Consider the following 13224-nt stretch of genomic DNA (forward strand, 5'->3'; position numbering starts at 1 on the left):
AAACGCCGGTTTCTACCATCTCTACTGTTACAGTGACGTGGTGCGACCTCAGATAGTAGGCGACGCTTATGCTCCTCTTTTGAGAATCGTGAGTGTAGAGGGAGCTTACGGTGAGATTGTCACCAAGTGTTTTAACCCCGCCTACTATTTACCCGTCTCGAAAAATCACATTGAAAACATCAGGGTGGAGATTAAATCTGATCAGAACAAACACGTCGACTTCACCTTTGGAAAGACCATCGCGAAGCTCCACTTTAGACCCGTTAGAAAGTAAAACCAACAACAATGAGAATGAGTCAACCCATGCACGACCCTCTACGTTTAGTGGGTTATTACGAAAGCCAGGTGGGGGGTTCCCTCCCCGGTTTCACAGGTTCACCTGTGATGTACGGGCGTGGGATAGGCTCCGTGTTTTCCAGGTTGTTTCGTTTTGTATCACCTCTGGTGAAAAGAGGTTTTGCCCTGGTCAAACCTCATCTTAAAACAGCGGCAAAAAATATCGCTTCCGACGTATTCAGTCATGCCGTTGGAAAAATGGGTAGTGGGGTACAAGACGGATCAGGAGGAATAATGGTCCTGGCTAGACAACCCCGAAAGAGACCCCCGGGACGACGTCTCTCAACGAGTGGTAAAAAACGCCGTCATCTGGGGAGAAGAAAATCAGTCGGTAAAAGGTTTTCAAAGAGAAGGACCGTCGTTCCCTCACACGATATATTTTAAAAAAAAAAGAAAAAAGATGGCTCTTTTACATCAAAATTCGGCCGAATGCACGATGGCCGAGCTGGATTTATTTTCAGCTCCTATGACTCAGATGTCTATCGATGATAAATCCTACACAGAAGTCCTACCGCTATCCGCCATCACTGACGGGGGTCCTATTGAATTTTTCATCCCGGGAGAAGGTGAAAAGTACTTGGATCTGAATGACACATTACTTTACCTGCGGGTTAAAATTACCCGCGCCGATGGATCAAATATCCCAAACGACGCCAATGTGGGTCTCATCAATTATCCTCTAAACACCATCTTCAGCCAATGCGACATTATGCTCGGGGAAAGACTGATTTCTCAATCCAGCGCCACACACCCATACAGGGCGATAATTGAAACGCTACTAAACTATTCTGAAGCCACACTCAGAAGTCAATTCTCAGCCGGGTTATTCCACAAAGACACCGGCGGCTCAATAGACTCTATAGAAACAGCGAACGGACCAAACAAAGGACTCAACATCAGAGCCGGTTACACGGCTGAATCTAAAGAGGTTCAGCTACTAGGACCCCTCCACGCAGACATTCTTTTCAGCGAGAGACTCCTTCTCAACTCGGTGGATCTGAGGATCAAACTCACGCGTGCCAGCGACGCCTTTTGTCTCACAGGGGCTGCGGACGGTACTTTCCGTCTGAAAGTGCTGGGTGCCTCTCTCTTCACAAAAAAGGTCACCGTTTCGCCGGCCGTACGATTGGGGCACGCCTCGGCCTTACTCAAAGGAAACGCACTCTACCCTTTGTCACGGGTCAGCGTGAAAACCTACTCTATCCCTGAAAATTCCAGAGTATGCACACAAGAAAATTTGTTTTTGGGCACGATGCCTAAATACATTGTTTTGGGTATGGTAAATCATGAAGCTTTCACAGGAAGAAGAGATCTCTCACCCTTTAATTTCCAGCATTTTAACGCTGAATACATCACCCTCTGTCACGCGGGAAAACAAATTCCCTCCAAAGCTTTCCAACCGCAATTTAACCAGGGGGCTTCGGTCAGAGAGTTTTACAACATGTTTACCGCTACAGGGAGGCATATGAAAGATTTACCTCTGTGCATCAACAGACAAGATTTTGAACGGGGTTATTCGCTGTTTGTGTTCAATCTCAATCCGGGAGAGGACAGCGACGCATTGTCTCGGGTTTCTAATGGCACTTTGAGGTTGGAAATGAGATTCAGAGTACCCTTACCCAACACGGTCACTCTTGTGGTTTACGCATGTTACGATTCTATTTTGGAAATTGATTCCAAACGACAAGTGCTGGTGGATTATTATTGACGACGGAGATGAATAACCATCAACTGGAGAAGCTTCTGCGACGAGTGTTGGGGAATGTTTTCTGTGGTGTATGGGCCTCCGACCAACTCCCCTCACTGACTCGCTCCTTTACCCCACCCTCCTACTTTATCGTCAACACCCACGAAGGACATCGACCGGGGGAGCACTGGTTATCGATGACTCTGGAGGAAGATGGGACCGCCACTTTTTTTGATTCTTATGGATTTTCTCCCGATTTTGATTACTACCCTCGGAGCATCTTGAACTTTTTGGAAAATCGTTCTGACCGTATATTGTACCACAACCTACAGCTTCAACACCCTTTGTCCACAGTGTGCGGTCAACACTGCGTTTATTATCTGCACCATCGATTTTGCGGACTGTCTTTTGAACAAGTTTTGTCTTTATACACAGATGATGTAGTAAAAAATGATCTTGAAGCATATACCCTGGTTAAAAAAATTCAATGTTGTACTAGCACGAATAAGAATAATAGTAGTCGTTGTGGCGTACAAGACGTCTGTTGTTTAGAAACTTTTTTGAACCGTTGAAATGAAAATGCTGTACACACTGCGTTTGATGAATAAAAAAACATTTTATTGAAACAAGAGTTTTGTCATCATTCATTCAAGGTTTAACCAATGTGGGGACAATGTCACTTTTCTACCTCTTCTTTTCCTCTCGGGGGATAGAAATGTTTCTTTTTCCACCCATTCTGATTCAAACTCTCCATCCGCTTTCAGACGTCTGTATTGATCTCGTGCTCTGGGGTTATGAATGGTCGATGTGGGGACATTTAGCTCCGTCAACGCTGTTAAAAATTTTCTCCAACCCTCAGGCGTGCGGGTCTGTGGATTTTTGGACCGTTGCATCAGGTGTTTCAGTAAATCGATCATATGAGATCCCTGCACCGGTGTACCGTTTTGAACAAACTCTCCTTTAGAGGTCCACCCCTTATCATTCTCGGATAATTTTTTCATAATGTACTCGGCGTTGTTACGGTCGCGTCGGGGGAGGATTTTCAGAACTTCGATCATCGTGACATCCTTTGACCCCCCGCCAGTATTCCGAGGTTTATCCTCCGGTTTATCCATCGGTTTATCCTCTGGTTTATCCTCCGGTTTATCCTCAGAGTCATTCCATGGTTCACCCCGCAAATCCTTGTGTAAAGTCAGAGTCATCCTTTTCTCCTCCCGTTGCCCCTGCTTCAACAGGCCGAGATATCTCTGCAGCAGGGTATCGTATATTTTTATTCTTTCATGAGGATTCATTCCGGGTTCGTTTAAGACGGCTCTCATTTTAACATCTAGATCATCCTCCGCCGAGTCTCTGATGGTCGGCTCCGGGCGAGTCAGACGATTTAATTGTTGGGGGGATAGGAGAAACAATTTTTGAGCCTTTTTCATCTTCAACCTTTTCCGCTCAATCCACCGATAAGATTCCCTATAAACGGTACGACGGTGGCCAGTAAGGGTAGAAGAAAACCGCCCGACTGTTTCATCAGAGTCTGGCGTTTGCGTTTCAGTCCAGTCCTTTTATCAGCCAGCAGTCGGATGATTTTCTTTTGTTTTTTAAGCTGAGCAAATTGAGACGGTGATAAGGGCACATTACCCTTCAGAATGTTTAAAGCAATTTCACACAGCGTCTGGATAAAGTCTGGTGAGCCGTGACTCAGAATATCTCGACGTTTTTGTGGTGTGGCATGGTACAGAGCTTTTAACATGGGACCGTTCCTCTTTACACGCTTTGACATTATGTTTTTGGCATGTAGACAACGGGCCACTGGTGCGGAAGCACGCCCGACCTCACTCTGTATTGTTCTGGACAGAAAGGTGTCAGGTCGACCAATAAATAGCCATGAGCATCCAAAGTAGCATCCGCAAAACTTTCCAAGAAAAAACTTTTTTGTGCGGGGAACATTTGCTGTGCCAACACGTTAATCTGCAATCTGTCCCGCGGATTCTTAAACAGTATCATATAATTACAGTTTAAGCTAATGGTGCGTGAAAATTTTCCCTGATGAAAAACATTCTGGGTCAGCATCATAACGCTCATATTTCTATGATGTCTATACTGCGTGAAAATTTTAACCACTTCGGGGTGATTTGAGGCTTGAAAAATAACATCGTCCAAAATCACCAAATGGGTCTGATCGTCCGGAAACAAGTTTTCATCTTCAAAGGAATCAGGCAGTCCTTCAACAAATTTTATTTTTTTATTCATCTTTTTTAATTCAGCATACATGGGTTGGAAAGATGTATAAATCCACACAATGTTGTCGGGTATAGAATTCATGACGTGTTCACAATTTTCCAATACACATTTTACAAAAAAAGTCTTTCCGCAACCACTAGGTCCTACAACCAGGCATGAAAAAGGTGTATGAAATCTGGGATCAAAGTCTACTCGTTCCATTTTTTCCATTTCCTCTCTAATACCCGAAAGGTAAAGTTTTCCCGTCGGGAAAGAGACGTCTTTTGTCATACACCACTCGAAACTTTTTTTCGAAAGACGAGTTATTTAAAAGGAACCCCCTTTTATCACGAACAATTTGGTGATGAGGGGTGTAGATCGCACCTGTTTTGTCTTCCTCCAGATAGCCCTCCACCAAATCTTTAACGCTGTCAAAGTTGACCCTCTCACAACACTCGCGGGTTTGAGTGATTCCTTTGGCACGCAGCACAGTTTTTTTACCCTGCAGGGTATGGTAGGCATAACTCTTTGGACCGGCGGAGACGAATTCGTGAATGCTGTCTCCTCCCAACTCATCCGTCAAATCGCCTAGATAGGACCCCGTCTCCAGAGAAACTTCCCCCTCGTTTACCGTGTAGATTAAACTATCGGTGTCTGTGTAAAGAACTCTCTCTTGCAACCCCTCTAGGTAACCGTACATTTTCAAACGTGCGTAAGCGGTGGTAAAAGCAGCGACAAATACATTATTTGTGTTACCGGGAAGCACCACGCTGTTTTTACTGTATTGCCATTGCACCATAGCAATTTGCTCGTTGAGAAAGGAAAAATATTCAACCTGATATTTTCCTGAAAATACAAAGTCGAAAAATACTTCACTTTTTCTCACCAAGGTGGTCTGAGTTCTATTGCACCTCTCCGCAAACTTTCCCCAAAGGCTGTTTAAACAGAGTTTTGACATTTGTCTCTTGGCAGGGTTGGGTTCGATTTTTTCAGCATCCAGCTGTATTCCCTGATTTTCACGATATTCACGAATGTACTTTTCCCTGCTTTCTGCATCGACGGCTTCTTTGGGATACCCTGAAGCTTCTTGCTTACCCTTTAGGAAAGTTTGAACATAACCCGTAAAAACGGTTTCGCTCCGTTCTTCAAAGTGCCACACCTCCGTAATCTTACCGACTCTGTATCCCAACTGTAAAGCTTTGTTGAATTCGAGCGTGACCCAGACTCCCGTCAATGCCCTTCCTTCCTCATCATGTTCGCAGGGTTCCTGCTGGTTATTGTTTTCTGCGCATGTGCGGCAAAGTGTAAACACTAGTTTACCCTTGACCGTTCTGTAGGGTAGCACAGGGAAATAGAGACCTCGAGGAGGGTGAACAACGGCTCTGACCAGACCGAAATAGTTTCCAACATCGTCAAAATCCGTGTGGATGATGACAGGATGACCCAGGGGGTAAGGAAATGCGCTGTTGACGTACGGGTAGAGAGAGGTGACATCCTCATACAATACACGCTGGTTCTCACCCGCCGTGTGCCTCAAGCAAAAGGCGCTTGTCCTACCTCCATAAAGAGCGTCTCGAGGCATGAGAGGTGCGGGGTAATTGCGTGTTTTGAGAAAGTCTATTACCCTAGGGTTTGATTTTTTCATTTCATTCCACTCGTGCTCTCTGATGACGATGATGTTGACCTTGTGGTCACGCTTTAACGCTTTCATTTTTTTCTCGGTAGCCTTGTGCAACTCCTCGAACGGTGTGTTTGTCAAAGGGCATACAGCACCGGGTTCGAAACACGTCGGGCATCCGTGATAAAAACACCCCTGAAATTCCCAGACGAATGGTTTGCCACCGATTATAGCAAACCCATCCACAAAGTATGCCCCCATCTGTTTTTCGCCTTTGTTTAAAGCATGCTGAATGAAAATACCACGACGATGCGACTCCCATTCTAACCATTGGATGCTGGTGTGTGAGTATTTTTTACACAACCCTCGGTAGTTATCCGGGGAAGGTATGGCTAGAGAACGCGGCTCGAGGAAATTAGTCACAAACACCTTCATGCAGGCCGAGGCTATGGTGATACGGGAGAAGGGGTCAACACCCGTCTCGCTCGTAAACTCGGCTCTAAATTTGATGCAACCCTCACGAAGAACATTGACGTCGTTTTTACAGTAGTGTACCGCTTGTTTTTGAAAATCAAAGACCTCGCTTTTCTCATTTTGATACCACGTCTCAAACTTGGTGCGTTCAACAGGTGTCATGCGTTCTACACCGTAATTGCTGATTGCGGGGTATTTTCCGACATAATTTAAATGTTCCTCCGAACTAAATTTGTGAGGAAAATACCCCTTGGACCAGCAATCACCGAGTCCTAACGCTTTTGGCATAGCGCTAAGCGGCATGGTAAGGAAGGAAAGCGAGTCAATGTATTTTTGCAAAAAATCAGGGTCTTTAAAACAGAGAACTTTACTCCCCTGCATGATAATTAAGGGTGCTATACCCAGCCGTACCATGCCTCTCAGAATCAAGTAACCGTCAAATCCTCTCGAATTGTGGGCTATAAATGTAGATTTAAGATAACGAGGTTTCCTGAAATGATTGAGGAAAACTGTAACACAATCCAGTCCAAAAGCACACCACTCTTCTCCTTGCAGCGTCTTGGTACAGACTAGAAAGGGAATGTGAGTGTGATTGTCATCGACAAACGTCTCAAAATCATAGAATATGATATTATCATTGTGGTTTACTTCACGTGGTTGGGGTTGTATATAGCAAAGATGTCGTGTTTCAGGTGTCTCTGAGTCACTGCGAGGTAGCTCTTCTTTACATATTTGACATTTTAACTTAGGGCACGTGTGTTTAGCGATACCTGTAGCCACAGGTACATCGTAAAATAGGTTGCATTTAAGGCATTTCTTTCGCCGATCGCAGTTGCTGACGAGTTTTTCCATAACCCGGTGTTTTACCCTGTGTCTGAGGAGACATGCAGGAGAACGACACCACATGTTGCAATCCCTGCAAAGCACAGTTTTCCCCTCTATTTTTACACACCCGTTTTGTGTACAGACCAAGCAATAGCCGTCGCATTTGTGTCTGTCGGGTTTGTCGTACCCTTGGTAACAGTAGTGACAAACGTGCGGTTTTGACAAAAAACCTTTAATGTTAATGATACCGCTGTAATGATTCTGAGATAAATACAGATACAACGGATTTTCTGATTTGGGGTAATCCGTCTCGAACCGTGAGAGGGGTCGTTGGCCCTCTTCTCTGTACAGTATGACAATTTTACGACGTACCACTTTTTCAAATTCACGAATATGACTGAAAGTGACGGAAGTCTGTTCGTCTAAGCCCGCTTTTCTCTGTATTTTTTCAGCCTCCGCCACAGCCTGGCTATCTGTAAATTCAGGATGTAACAGACTTGCTAGGCTAATGGCAAAACATAGTTGATTATTCGAGTTTAATGGATTGTAAAGATAACGAGCTTTTTTTCTGCGGATTTCATGTTCCAAAAGGGTTTCGATTTTTCTTCTTACACCACCTCGAGGGTTATGTATCACCTGGACCATCACCTGTATTTCTTCATCGTTCAATATTTCAACGTTTGATTGTACCAACAGATCTAACACATCTTGAAAAGCATTCATCACAGCCCCGGCATCGTTTCGAAATGTAAATGAAGTGTGTTGATTTGCACTTTCACCGGATAACTCCAATTGAATGATATCGCCGGGTCTAGCTTCCTTAGTTACCATCTGTGTCAGCTTTTTAAGGCTCCCCAAGACTCCGCGGTAAAATGTGGCGTAATCTGTTACATCGTTGTTTTGAGGAAAAGTTAAAACGCTGGATAGTTGTATATTGTTGAATGTTTCCCTCCTCAAGACATTTACCCCATCACCCCTCTGGGTCTCATTTGAAATTGATTGGTCAGCCGTTGACGGTTGGTTCTGCATGACCCCCACCACCTCCGAAAAATCCAAACATTCCCCCGAGGGTGTCGCCCCTCCCAACACATCGTGATGCTGTGTAGAGGCTTGTGTGTTTGTGTTTGAATTTAACACATTAATATCATCTTGCAAAGACGGATCATTGTTTGGTTCCCATTCTATCTGGTTGTTTGGATCTAAATGATGATTACAAACGTCTTCATCTTCTTCAATAACTACATCTAATTCAGATGGAACTACACCCATTATATTTCTCTAAAGAAAAAAAAGAAAAAATAATTCGAATGGAACAGATATAACAAACCAGTATGTATCAAATCATGTCTGCCATCTTCATGAGAGTGCGAGCCAGTATACGATAGTACTGTTTCAGCCTTCTTCTGTTTCTATCATGTTTGTCGAGCTGGCGGGCGCATCTACGCTTCCTCCTGCGTTTGTTGCCTGTGGAAAAAAAAAAAAAAAAAAAAAAAAAAATAATTAATATATACCGGCTTTAACCACATGTGGCGCTGTCATCTCCACTCATGCAAGCATAGCCGGAAACAACCGCCCACCTCCGGAATCAGTCCCCGCCCATTCCCCTTAGGCGCGAAATTCATTTGAGCGAAAGACATTGGAATGAGAGGAGCTCTTTAAAGCTCCTGAGAATCTTAAAAAGCTTACAGAAAACGAGAAAAACTTACAGCGGGTGCCTGTTGGACATTCACCGTCGTTTTCGATGATTTCCCCACGGAGCAAGGATTCGATGTCTGGAGTCTTTGGCGCAATCAAGCCTTCTCCTCTGCCTGGAATGGCCGTTGACGGACCCTCCAGCGTTAAGGGAGACCAGTGAGCAAGAGATGTAAACGGAAAATCTGTAAGTAAATATATGTATATATGTATCGTATACCGCATGTTTTTTTTCTTGTAAAAATGAGAATTATTTGACTCACCAGACTGCGATTGGGTTAAAGGGATCGCGTTGGTCTCTTCCGGCGAATCCTCTATAAAACAAAATAATGAATACACACAATATTAAATAATTCGAAGGTTTAAACACACCTCGATAATCATCTTCCAACTTTGTAAGATCGATCAAACAAAGTTCTTCGTCTTTCACTTCGTCGTCATCGGCTGTTAAAAAAAAAAAAGGTATTACATCGTCGTACACGTGCAATGCTTTTAACGTTTAAATGCTTAAACGGAGTTAAACCATTGTCTAATAATGTGGTAAAAACGGAGGTAATGAAATGAATACAGTAAAAAAAAATAAAAATCGGTACTTACACAAAAGGATTGGAGACTCTGTTAGGAGATCCCTTGGTGGTGGGTGAATTTCAACTCGATGTTCGACTGTTTTTAGTTCGAATAAATACTTATTATAGTAACATTAAACAGACGTGTTACAAGGAATGAAAAAAAAAAAAAAAGAAATTACCTTTCATTTTGCAAATCGCGGTTACACTGTGTTCTGCTCTAGTTCTCCATCTGTTTAAATATGTTTTCGTGAGGTATGGAAGTTGTTTCAGACGGTCGTAAACATTTAAACGGTCAAATGGGTGGCCAGTTTCTATTCATACGAAATTCTCAAGCTCCCATAAAAACTGAACCCTCCTTTGTACCCCAAACTGACCTGTTGATTCAAACGGTCATAAACATTTAAACTGTCAGATGGGAAGTCAGTAAAAACTGAACCCTCCTTTTGTCCCCCAAACTGACCTGTTGTTTCAAACGACCGTAAAGACCAGTTGCTACGTGACACTGTGTTCTGCGATAGTTTTTTCCATCTGTTTAAATATGTTTTCGTGAGGTACGGAAGTTGTTTCAGTGCGTACGAATGTGTGTGTGTGTGTGTGTGTGTGTGTGTGTGTGTGTGTGTGTGTGTGTGTGTGCGTGTGTGCGTGTGTGCGTGTGTGCGTGTGTGCGTGCGTGCGTGCGTGCGTGCGTGCGTGCGTGCGTGCGTGCGTGCGTGCGTGCGTGCGTGCGTGTGTGTGTGTGTGTGTGTGTGTGTGTGTGCGTGTGTGTGCGTGTGTGTGCGTGTCCACCAAAAACTTCCCAATCCACGATAGATAACGATGAAAATATCGAGAAAGGGCTTCCGTCTCTTCTTTCTTTTAGCTGAAATAAGCAGATATCCCCCATTTCGTATCTGAATACAAATCCAAAAGATCCCTCCGCTTCCAAATCCCATTTCTCACGCAAAGATTCGGTCGGCGGCATCTGAATACGATTTAGAAACACTCGACTTTTTTGCGGAGCGTCAATGTAAGTTTTATTATTTTTATAAATCGAAACAGGCGTTTCACTAATCATGACCGAATCGAACAAAGTCTTTACGCTAACGTATAAAGCTCCAAATAATGACTAAGCCTTACACTGCCCTTTTGTACCCCTCGTGTGTGTGTGTGTGTGTGTGTGTGTGTGTGTGTGTGTGTGTGTGTGTGTGTGTGTGTGTGTGTGTGTGAAGTGCGTGCGTGTCCACATCTCCACACGTAACATTCCCAGCCATCAATACATCGAAATCTGGAAGTTGTTTCAAACGATCGTAAACATTTAAACTATCAAATATATGGTCACATGCTGCTCAGATGACATTGCTTTCTTAAAAAAACTGAACCCTCCTCTGTTCCCTGTCAGGTCTTAACTCCACCCTCTTCCTGGTTTAACCACTCCCACCGCAGGTCTTAACTCTGCCCTCTTTCTGTTTAAAACTCCACCCTCTTCCTGGTTTAACCACTCCCACCGCAGGTCTTAACTCCACCCTCTTCCGGGTAAGCCACACCCACTTGACCTTGATATTTGAACCTGACATTTGAACCTGACCTTTAACCTTGACCTTTAACCTTGACCCCCTCATAAATCATTAACCTTTGAACTTGACCCCTCATAAATCATTGACCTTTGACCTTGAGGGTCATAAATCATTGTTTTATGGGGGGTCATAAATCACTTTTGACTAAAGGTAGGGACTTAACTTCTCTCCTAAGGATTGTGAATGACAGGCAACATTCCAAAAAAGTACAATTCCCTTTTGAGCTATTAAGTGCAATTTGTATGTCGTAATGGAGGTGATTGTTATTAACTTTGTGAAGAGCCTCCACGCTGTTTATACAGTATAGAAACATAATTAGCTGCTAGCCCCTTGTCAAACTAAACACAGTGTCAGCCGTTTGTGATCGGCACTAAAAGGCATTCATCGGCTATGGCAATTACATGCTTTTACCGATGTGATATATGGCATCTATTACGTTGGACAAGTTTAGAGTTACAGTGTATTAGTAAAAAAGTGTTTGAAATACACAATCGTACACAACAAAACACACACTGTCAGAGGCAGGCATAGATAAACACAGCTCATTAGCATTGAAGCTACACACACACACAAAACAACGTGGTACTAAAATCACTTTTAAACTTTTGGCCTACATGCTTAGTTAAAGCTGTGTAAAAAAAATTGTCTAATATGAGATTGTTTAAAAAAAGGTCTTTACAAAGTCTAACAAAAATATCCATGCAACACATCACATTATAAATGTTTTTAATTTTCTATGTACTTCATCATCAAGAATATAATAGAGTAATTTTATTGTCATTATATGTCAGCACAATAAGATTAGAGCATCACCAAAATTACTGCAATAACAACAAATTTAAAGTGGTAAAGAAAAATAGAAATACAGTACATGCAATATTAACATAAAAGCACAGTTTGATTGATTGATTGAAACTTTTATTAGTAGTTTGCACAGTTCAGTACATATTCCGTGCAATTGACCACTAAATGGTAACACCCGAATAAGTATTTCAACTTGTTTAAGTCGGGGTCCACGTTAATCAATTCATGGTACAGTGCACAGTTAGATGGAGGTAACCTTGGATAAGTATGGTGAATATGAGTATTATATATAAATATATTGATATATTGCACATATGGAATATTGCACAATGATGGTTTTGATTAATAACAGAATCTACGAAAAGTCACTGCATACGACAGTTCAGGGTGGTTTTTCCTTTGGGGGAAAACCTATTGAATCTGTTCTAGCCTGCCTTGATGCACAGGTCAGAGCTGGGGTGGGAGCTATCAACGCTGATTGTTTGGCTCTGCTGAGGCAGCAGGAGGTGTAGATGTCCATCTGGGAGAGGAGAGGACAGCCTTTACAACTCTCTGCAGCCTCTCCCTGTCTCCCACGGTGCGGCTGCCCTACCATACTGTGATGCAGTCGGTCAGCAGGCTCTCGATGGATGAATGGTAGAAGGTCAGCTGCAAGTTGGAATTGAGGTTGCGCTTACTGAGGACTCTCAGGAAGTGTAGGCGCTGCTGAGCTTTCATGGTGGTGTGAGTGACATTCTCTAACAAGGAGATGTCAGCGGAGATGAAGATGCAGAGAAACCTGAAGGTGTGGACTCCGGTGGGGGTCGAAGTTTGTTGAAAGATAGTCCTTATGTGCTGAAGAACTAGTATCTCAAAGCACTTCATGATTTGATGTGGAACTTTCAAGAAAAGTACCATTCAAAGGTTTGCGCACACATTCTCATGTGATAGCATTAAAAAGAGTCTCCAGACATTTGACTGACACTGCATGTTGGATCATGTCTGACCATTAACAAACGGTTAACAGTCCAGGGGGTACTCTGCCTCTCACCGGTAGTCAGCTGGGATAGGCTCAAGCCTAAGCGTGACTTTAATGATGACAAGCACTATATTATTGACAAGAGTAGAACACTCAAGCTTGTTTTCCCGCTAGTTGATAAGATTAAAACATAATAGCATTAAGACTCCCCTCAATCGGTATGTTATATGTTAAAATCCATGACTTTAGTAGAGACCATTTAGTGTGTTTGGCCAAGCTTCCAGGAGCTCTCCCTGTGTTGTTATGGCACCATATTCTAATTTCCACTGTTAACTAGTTATGTAACAACCCACTGTTTGACCCCCAGGTCCTTTTTTCTCCCTGTTGGTAAAGAACCCAGAGCTTGGGTCCCAGCCCAGCATCTACATGGCGGTGGCCGAGGAGATGGAAGGCGTGACAGGACGCTACTATGACGTGTTTTCAGAAAAGGAGCC

The 13224-nt window shown here is 43.3% G+C and overlaps 1 protein-coding gene across 2 annotated transcripts; it reads right to left on the bottom strand.

Annotated features, from left to right (window-relative positions):
• Positions 1-4240: 4240 nt before the first annotated feature.
• LOC133563004 (uncharacterized) lies at positions 4241-10041 on the bottom strand. Of its 2 annotated transcripts, none has more exons than XM_061916889.1 (6): positions 9595-10041; positions 9444-9509; positions 9219-9290; positions 9110-9160; positions 8861-9031; positions 4241-8618 (listed from the first exon to the last, which is right to left on the bottom strand). In XM_061916889.1, exons 1-6 carry the CDS (start codon positions 9599-9601, stop codon positions 8491-8493), a joined length of 495 nt encoding a protein of 164 aa, XP_061772873.1. In that variant the 5' UTR covers positions 9602-10041; the 3' UTR covers positions 4241-8490. The 2 variants fall into 2 exon arrangements, with proteins under 2 accessions (XP_061772873.1, XP_061772872.1); XM_061916888.1 differs by having other exon boundaries at positions 9595-10037.
• Positions 10042-13224: the final 3183 nt, after the last annotated feature.

Source organism: Nerophis ophidion, linkage group LG12 (assembly GCF_033978795.1).
Source record: "Nerophis ophidion isolate RoL-2023_Sa linkage group LG12, RoL_Noph_v1.0, whole genome shotgun sequence".
NCBI lineage: Eukaryota > Metazoa > Chordata > Actinopteri > Syngnathiformes > Syngnathidae > Nerophis > Nerophis ophidion.